This window comes from Mycetomoellerius zeteki, unplaced genomic scaffold (genome assembly GCF_001594055.1).
Source record: "Mycetomoellerius zeteki isolate Tzet28-1 unplaced genomic scaffold, Tzet1.0 scaffold188, whole genome shotgun sequence".
Taxonomy (NCBI): domain Eukaryota; kingdom Metazoa; phylum Arthropoda; class Insecta; order Hymenoptera; family Formicidae; genus Mycetomoellerius; species Mycetomoellerius zeteki.
The window spans coordinates 426913-437063 of NW_017256836.1; the positions used below are offsets into that span (position 1 = coordinate 426913).

General features: G+C 31.8%; 1 protein-coding gene across 2 annotated transcripts in view; it reads right to left on the reverse strand.

The window, feature by feature from the left end:
* Positions 1–5436: 5436 nt before the first annotated feature.
* Positions 5437–10151, reverse strand: part of tko (30S ribosomal protein S12 technical knockout) — a 7294-nt gene continuing 2579 nt past the window's right edge. For both annotated transcript variants that reach the window (XM_018446797.1, XM_018446798.1), the window contains exons 4-5: positions 5955–6179; positions 5437–5835 (exon numbers count right to left, since the gene is read on the reverse strand). In XM_018446797.1, coding sequence (XP_018302299.1) covers positions 5705–5835; positions 5955–6179 — 356 coding nt within the window. In that variant the 3' untranslated portion in view covers positions 5437–5704. The remainder of the gene's footprint in view (positions 5836–5954; positions 6180–10151) is intronic.

Below are 10151 nucleotides of genomic sequence, written 5' to 3' on the forward strand. Positions count from 1 at the left end.
CGACCTCGACTTGACCTTCATAATGCTACCCAAGATCAATCACATATGTCCACGTTATGCATTACTTGATCCCTAACAACTTTTATCTGAAACATTTTTCAAAATAACAGTTTCCCTCGTTTTTAAATAGGATATATAAGTGGTCTGAAACACCCGGCATGTAATATTAATGGTTTAAAGTATAAATACTATAGAAATAGAGAGCACCTCGACTATTTTATTGCAGCGGTTTTTCAAAATCTCATTAACTGAATAAGTAATAATTTTAATTAAACTAACTTTTTCTGTTTTTCAACTTAAAACCTAAAACTATTTTTCTAGTGACGTACACAATAATTATACATATAAGATGATATTTAACTATTCACTTGTAACTCATTTTAGACAAAATTCTTTAGAAAAAAATAAGCATATGCAGTATGTTTAAAAATAAATAGAATTCCAAATAGAATACGTAGACATCTAAATTGATTTCAGAGCAGAAGAAAAGATATTCTCTTTTTGATTGTTCTTATCAACGTGACTGATGGAAGGATTAAGTTTTAATTGTGTTAATTGTATATTTTACGTAGAAATTACAAAATAACATTAAGTATTCGATATGTATATAAAATTAAAGATTTCTATGCCGACATTCATACAGATCTACAAACCACGATGCTAAAGATCCATAAATAGGAAGTCTAATGACTTCAGAATAGAAGAAAGGGTTTTTGTGTATAGGTAGTTAGCTAAGTATTTTTTTTTACTTGTCAAGATGATTTATAGAAGTTCAATATTAATTTGTGTATACTTGCGTAAAAATTGCAAAGCTTGCAATTCTATTATTCTGTTCAAAAGAAAATTACATTGAGTGGTGAAAAATGTTATTCTATTTCTCAAGGGAGCATTAGTTCATTTCTAAAGGAGCATATATAATAAAAGGAGCCGAAATTCATTAGAAAAGCATCATTTTTCAATAGACAATTCTAATAAATCAAAAGAATCCATTTTTCATTTACGGGATTCTTCTACGTGTCATATACGGGAAAAATAATTTTGCTAAAGTATCTAAAAATTTTCGTATTTTAAAAAAGTATATACTGATTATATTAATAAACGAATAATTACTTTCCGATAATTCTCAACATTAATAAAGTAGTAAACAGCAAAGAGACAAAGAAACGTCTCTCAGTAAAAGTTCTGAACTGTGAGTGTATTTACTATTACCTCTCTTTTTGCGAAAAACAATCGTCATTTTACATTATAAAGTCCTGGATTGTAATACATTCGCAGTTGCTCTCCTATCCGCAGTTTCATTAATATTTAAAAAAAAAAATGATATACAGATATATAATAAAATGGAAAACGAACCTCGTCAATGTGAAGGGTTAGTTCCGATACGACGACAGCGATGCCTCATTATGTCGGTGTCTCGCGATCACGCCAAATTTAGTCGTCCATTCTAGGCTCCAGATTTGAAGCTTGTCATTCATAGAAAAGCATCCCAGCGCTCAATTCACCGCACAGCCTCTTTTCTTATGTATACAAATTTTTGCTCTTTTGGCTGCATAACCCACATTTCTATGGTGCATCCATGAAACGGCCGCAACCCGTTATTTGCGATTTTTCCCGTGATCGCCGGTCCCGGCAACGGATGAATGCATTCGCCATTTGCATCTGTCTCACGCTCACAGGCACAGCAACGTATCGTAACGGTATCGGATGGACACAACATATCCATCCCATCGCTTTTCTCGAACGTCTGAATTTACGAGCCGTGAATAGCCAGATGCACCGTTGATAGCTTTCTCAGGGTATTTACAAGTGGCGGGACCGTAAAGCAAGAACGGACACTTGAAACGGACATTATATTTTCTTGAATCTCTCAATAGTGACCATGCTATAGCCGACAAATAAATTAATTGCATTCATAAAAATATTTAATTAAGCCATTAAAGCTTTTGATAGATTCGATTAAGACATTTTTTATTTTTTATTTCAAGGACTCGCTATCCGATAATTTTCGAATATTATAATGCACATTATTATTGTATTATATATTGTACATATTGTACGTTATACTACTACTCTAATTTCCACAATTTCTCAATTCGGTTTTACTTTGGTGCAATATACTGTTTCCATTGGAAGTACTGATCTTGTGGATCGAAACTGGAGTAAAATGACCATAATTAAACACATTTCAATCGACTTAAATTTTGATTCTACGCGCGTTGTATCAGGTGAATTAATTCCGAAACTAGATCATTGTTACCAAATATGAGCACCACAAGATAACTGCGTGTTTCAATCATGCAATGTGTACGTGATTCGTCATTACCACTCATCCATAGGCTGATCGACGCAATTGTTGACTTATTGTACAGAGTTACAGGTCGGTATTCATAATCCGTATTATAAGATGTCTTAAATAAACTTCAAATGCTAACGCAGCCCTTTGATTGGTTCATGACTCATGACGTCTTAAGACTATGCTTAAGTCATAAATATAAGAATCAATTATAAATACCGATCACAATCGTAAAAATAAGGAATGAACAAAAGCCTTTCATGTATGCTTTTTGATATTTATTTGTTTATATCTCAAGGAAAATGGAAAAAATCTATAATTTATGAGATTACTCTCAAGTATAAAGTCATTAAAAATGATTTACATTTAAAATGAATTATAATTATCACATTCTTTATCTTTTATTTGTGTCATATAATGTCGTATAATTATCGTCATTAATAATAAGTAATGTGTGACCACGAAGCGTCAACATATAATTTTTATTATATATATATATACTCCTTATTCAATATTATCTAAATGCAAAATATTTGTTAAATTGTTTTATTAAAAAAATAATTTTCCATTAATGCGACAATACTTTACAGAAATAATATGTAATAATGATGTAACGCATGTAATTAAAAAATATATTAATTATTGAAGAAGGACCTTCATTGAAGACATCTCAGATAAATTATTCGCACAATACATGTACCTCCCTTTGCTTTTTGTTGATGATTATGTATTTTTCTTTCATATTTAAATTTGTTCATTTTTCTAATTTTTCGACCTTCGATGTAATCTTAGACAATTATTGTTAGATCTTTAACTGTCTTCTATACTACAAAGAGTTACAAAATAGAAAAAGATTGCACAAGTTCCATTTATCTTCTAATTTGGGCCTATAACAGTTATTCGAAATTTGCTTATTCTCAATGGTTAAATTTTTGCGAAAACTCTTTCTCTGTTTGCTTTCTTATTCTAACATTCCTTCACACTTCAAAGATCGATTTTATTTCTTGACTGAAAATCCTCTCTTTGTTGCTCGATGAAGATGGATTACCTCAGCATGCGTAACGGTAGGTATACTACGAAAAGGGATAACTTGAATTAAGTTGTAATTCGAGATATATTAGCAAATATTTAAACGGATACTTACTAAGAGACCTTGATCCGAATTTTAAAGACATAAAAATATTATGGAATAAAGCAAATCAATTTAACAATTAATAATTGATTTTATGAACAATCTTTATATTGTTAAATTATATTTTCATAAGCATACCCGCAGAATTAAACTCACCAATATGTAGACAGAAATATTAATTTTATAAATGAAATAATTTTATTAAAAATTATATGCACATATATATAAAATAACGGGACAGCTGAGCATATGCGCTTAAAAAGAAATACTTGATGGAAAGAAAGTAGTAGTCGAACTGCGACTGCAGAATTTTCAGAAAGAAGAGATCGTCCGGTGTCCGATTACTAAGCCGAACAGCAAAGAGTTAGGCACAATCGTGCGACGGCACAGAAAATGTTTACTCGCCATTTGTTTGAGAGGCTTTTGGCAGCACTGTTAGTCATTTGAAGACTTGTGCATTGTAAACTTTCTTTCAATTTTGTTACCGTTGTTGAATCAGTTCACCACAGCGATTTTGCTTGGAGATTCCTTGTAGACATCCTTGTTTGAAACGATTTCGTGTTTTAAGCAAAGTTTTATCTCAAATACATATTCTCGTATGTATTTATTAGAATACGTTTAGTTATGCAGAATATCGATTCTGATATTGTAATCACTAAATTTTAAATCGGGACATTTTGTACTTTGTTTTCATCGAAAGCCATTAAGAATGTATATATTTTTGTTACGATTGTCCTACTTTATTATCATTATCTGTTGTAGAAATTAGCTTTTAAATGTTAAAAGAAAAAAAAAGAAGTTGCAAGAGAAAAAAATGAAATATGGAATACTAGATAAATTCACATTTACTACTTGTAACATTAGCAAATTTAATTTTCATTTTTCAATAATGATAGAAATTGAAATATCTTGATATAATCAGGAATACAAAAAAAATTGCATTTTAATATAGATTAAAATAAAAATAAAAATCTAAAAAGTTTCTGCAGAAATGATTTTTATGATTCCAATTTTAAAACTTTATTCGTAGTTCAACAAATTCCTGAATAAATATCCATAATTAACACGAATAATTAACACCATGATGTCAGCTATATTTTCTGCAAAATAGGAAAGACATATATTGTGGAAGTTTAATGAAATATTCTGGCGTACGCACGCCTCGTGGCGCTATTATCCCTTGAGATAACCATCTCCCTTGGGATAAGCCTGGTCTATAACAGGTTCTCATTCACACAATATATATAATGTTAAAATAACCCAAATTAAAAAAAAAAGAACGAATAACGAAAAACCTTTTTCAGAAATTTTTTTTGAATTTTTTCTTTCCATCCAATTTGAATTATTTTAATATTTAATATTAAAAACCCTCATTTGGAATGTAAGAATTATTTTATCTTTAAAACGGAACGAAAATTCATTTGAACGATTCAAATTCAACTTCTGAGTATAATACTTATTCAAAAAGATTTATATAAGAATCTTTCTTCGCCTCTAAAGATTTCAGGTTGAGAGCCGATCTTCTCCAAATATCGAGATATTGGTCAGCATGTCATATGGTCGCTAGTCGCTGGTCGATAGCCGCGTGGGCGAATGAAAGTTGTGCAGATGCGCGACGACCAACCCCTCCGTAATAATGTCGAAAAAGCGGATGCTGTGTCACAACCCTTTTCCCATTATGCTCCGATAGCAGAGTCCCATTGTCCATCCACCGTTACAATAACGAACCCGCGAGCCAGGTAACGGTAAATGTGTGGTGGAGTTCAGCATGCCAAAAGTGTGTCAAAGGGCCGCAATTTTCATGGCTAATCTCTAAACCGTGACGTCCCGAAAATTGCTTTCCGTCGCGATTGCGAGGGTGAGCTATGTTGATCGATTATGCGAAATCGAAATGTCTTGATCAACACATTTTCAATAATATCTTTAATATACATATATTAAAAAGTCGTATTTAGGATTCAGGAAATCTTATGATATTATATTCTTTAATCGACGCTCAACATTCCCGTAATGTCGCAATTTTATTGTTTACATAAATGCAAAATTTTCTGAATCTTAATTCAAAAATGTAAAATTTCCGAAGAGTAGATTAATTAGGTAATACTGTACCTTTACATCTCACTAGAAATACATATCATCATTTCCGTACTATTCAATAATCTCGCAATGATGTATTTTCAAAATTAGGTAGACAATAGTGGTATAGTTGATGTTCTTTTTTTACAGAAATTACATTAATTTTATCAGACATACGTATGATAACAATTAACAGTTACAAATTAAGTGCGCTTAGATACATGTGGCAAATCGTACTTTCCACGCACGCATTTTATCTTAACTCCAGGTGTATCTCGCAATCGTCCATTCTTGCACAGCACTATATTATGCTCCTGCAGATTATGACCGACTCCTGAAATAATTTAATTCATCAAATTTTCTAACGCGAACTACATGACGCCTCAAGTTTTCTGGCGCGACAATGACTCGAATGCAGTATTGCTGCAAGTTAAAATGATTTCGAGATCTTACCGGGAACATACGCCGTCATTTCTTTGCCGTTCGATAATCTCACAATGACGCATTTTCGATTTGCAGAGTTAGGCTTTTTCGGTTTTTTGATGACAGTTTTTAAAATTACGCCCTTCATAAATGGTGCGCCATCGAAAGGATTCTTCGAAGGTTTGGACTTTTTGTATGGTCCGCCTCTTTTATGCATTTGCCATAAACTGCTTCCAAATCTGATCTGTCTCAATCCTGGATCAATATAAATGATCACGCAATCATTTCGTAATCAGATAGAAAATAAATAAAAAAAAATAGAATTATCGATCTTATTATGACAATGAATAAAAATATCTCTAAGCAATTTTCTATGCATTGTCTATGCATCTTTAAATATAATTGACTGAATTTATTTATCACTTCGCGCACGTTTCGATAAATTTTCATAATTTTATCATTATTCATTATTCAAAAATATTGCTAATTATTAATATATTGTTAAGATGTATCTAGAAATCAAGATAACCGTGATATTCTGCTTTTTCAATATTTACGAAAAAATTAATCATGACATAACAAGAAATGTAACGAATTGCGAAATATGTAAGATTCTTCTCAAAGCTACGAAAAAGATGAAAGGGATCCCGAAAGAATGAAAGAACTATGTGGTGAGTGGAGAACGAAAACTTTCACAAATACAAGTCAGTCAACAATAAACATGAGAAAGGAACAAAGTCCCCTCTGGTTAGAAAAATAAGATAAATGATGTAGCAATTCTTACAACCAAGAAAAGCATTTGTTTAAACCTATATCGAAATTTGAATGTTTGATCTTTTGTATCCTTAATATCTTTTGTTGACACGTTTACATTTGAGACATAATGAATTTATTCACGATTTATAATTATTCTAATATTACTTTTGCAAATTTAATTGAAATTAAATGATCTTAAAATTTTAATTTAAAAAAAAGTGCATCATGCTAATTTAAAAAATGTTGATCTTTATATAGAGAATATAATGGATCTTAATAAATTAATTTTAGCATTTACTTCTAGCACGCAATATCATCGGTACGCTTAACAAAATAAAACATCTTGTAAAAAAGAATACTATAATATTTGGTTATAAAATATTTATATTTGCTTAAAGAGGTTACCTAAAAACGAGTATCGTATGACGGTATATTCGATAAAAAGGATGCTCGTTATGGAGTGATCAGTTTTCTAGAATGAAAGCTGTCGAAGGTGACATCGACAACTTTAGAATTGCCTACCGTGACATTCTACGATCATCAAGGTTTTACCTAAAGAAAGTGCCATTGATCATATCGAGAGAGTTAGCTGACCACCGTCCGTCACTACGACAGATGTCCAGCGGCATAGTGACTAATCCGTCCTAACTCCTCTTTCACTCTGCCAAACGCTATTATGTACGAAAGGAAAACCCTTTTCTTACCTATGAATACGTAAGATTACATTGCGAAAATTTTCGACGTCGGTATTGCGCTTTGTTGCATCGTTACAACGTCGCAAATCCTCTTCCTTTCTTTCCCTGTTTCCTTCGTTTCTCCGAGAAATCTTTTTTGTTATGATTGCGATCTTACAACTGAAAAAATGCGAATTTCAGAATTCTTCTTCTCATCCTTAGTCATAAAAATTACATCATAATAATTGGGACAAATAAGTTAATATTTAAGTTAATAAGCTAAATTAATATTTGTTACATTAAATTAATTTGACTCGCCAAAATGTGAATATAAAGCAGCGGTTACATTCATTTATAAGAATCTAAAAACATTTACAAAGTCGAAATAAGCGACATATAATTGGATTCTTCATAAAAAATTAATTCGTTTTATTTTAGTTTGTAAAAAATATTTTTTGTTTACTGGCAATTTCTTTTTTGTGAAAGTATATGTCATAGTATTTAGTATGATCGTAGAATGTTACGCCTCTGGCAACTCTAAAATTGTCAGTTACCTCAGACAGTTTTCATTCTTGAAAACTGACATCACTCCACAACGAGCATCCTTTTCATCGAATATATTATACGAAAAACTCAACAGCTTGGATAAGAAATCAAAACAGAAGATGGAAATATTAGAAATGTAAATGTTTATGATATAGAAACTAAGCGTAAACAAGAAAGTTTTACCCAGGACCATCAAATTAACGAAACGCAAGATCTCTGATAAGGCATCGTTTGCGAACACTCTCACGAATGCTGTCATGAATGGACCCACCCTTTGTAGGGTTGCGAGAAAAGCGGAAAGAGGGAAACACGTGGATAGTGCCTGATCCCATAGCAACAACTGGTCAACCGCAAATGGACACGTCACACCCCTCAATTCCCAGCGATTTTCGCTAGTGGTCACAAGGGTTCCGTCTTTACGCAGCGCGAGCCCTTTCTTGCGAAGTGGACGAATAGAATCCCTTTGGTATTTGGAGATCTGTCCATGGGGATCAAAGAGGTGAGGGCTGCACGTATTTTCGCGGCAGAAGAATGCCGGCCGCGATGGGAAATCTAGCCGACTTCCTATGAGATTCGACCACTTCTTTGGCTGAATCCGGATCCAAGCAGAAAATCGCGAAGATATGTATCTAGGCGATTATAGATGGTTCAGAGAGGACCAATCTAGTCACGCTTAAAAGAAATGCGATACCTCTAACGTTTCACACAATTTCACGTAAATAAGTCATCAAACCACTAATCTACATTTATCTTGATTTTTTATTTTCAAACATTCCTCATACGTCCTTCACGCATCCTTCACACAAAAAAATTCGAATGCGTTTAATCACAAAATTAAGTACATCATGTTAAATATTTATAATATTATATACAATTAATAATTACAATTTTCAAAAATTTAAACAAATTGATATCTTGTAATGATTACAATAACTTTTTAATAATTAAGAATAGTAAACGGAAATAAAATTGAATTTTGTATTTCAAAAAAATATCACAAATCATTACTTAACTCATGTCACAAATCATTACTTAATTACATGTCTCGTTTTCAAATTTTAATTTATCTACCTGGGTTTAAGTCACCCACGGCGATTTTTACTGACTCTGTAATTATCACAAATCTCAATGGAAATTTTTTTTTAATGAAATGTCAGAATGTATAGAATCGAGATATCAAAACATAAAAAGGTTTTAATAATAATTGAAAAAGTTATACCAAAAAATATTTAAAAACAAAAAAAATTGGTGAAAAGAGTGCAATAATCAGTTTTTTTTTTTTTTCAAAAAATCACATCTTTATGATAAAAAAAGATGTAGATAAAAATAAATAGTGTTTTGAAAAGAGGAAAACGTGAACTTTAAGAAAAAAAGTACGTTATACATTCCAAAAAGTATTATTTGCACGACTGAAGTGGAAGCATTTTTATACATGCTCGGAAAAATGATATCGAGGATTTTCTTCTTTAAAAAAAAATGTAATGAAAATATCATATACAATAATTTTTCGACATTATTTACTCACGATTATATAACTCCGAGAAAATACACGCAAAAAAATATTTTGCTGCTCCAGCTAGAATTATAACTGTTTTTTGTATCTGATAGAAAATTATATATCATACGCATAGAATTTATAGCACAAATCTAAATTCTATCTCTGTCATCTATATGATTAGATGCAATACATATCCAATATCGCAGTACCTGCTAGAAATTTATCTATTCCAGCTATTTTTCGTACTTAGATAATTTTCGCTGTAACTGCAAGATCACTTTTTTCAGTGTAGAGCGGTCGTTTCACCAAGACGTCTTTCTCGCAAAAATGCTTTTTTTGGCAATATATGTTTTACAGTTACCCAGATAGCATTTATACGGCACAGTAACCGTATACGTTGCAGAGTCGTGAAGCTCTGAAACGTTACGCTGTGCACGCATATTAAGCCCATTCTACAATTGCGTAAGCGTAGTTGTAAGTGGTTGTAGTTGTAAGAATTAACCTATCACAGTCAAATATGAGGAGAATATTCGATTGTGATTAGTCAATTCTTACAACTACAACCACTTACAACTACGCTTACGCAATTGTAGAATGGGCTTTACACTCATGTGAGCAGAGCCGTAGAGAGAAAAACCAGGCCCGGGAGAAAAAAATTACGGGCCTCTATTTCGCGCAGGTATTACCCCCAACTAGGAGCGGCAGATTTAGCAAATTTTGTAAAATTCATGTATATATATATATATATATATA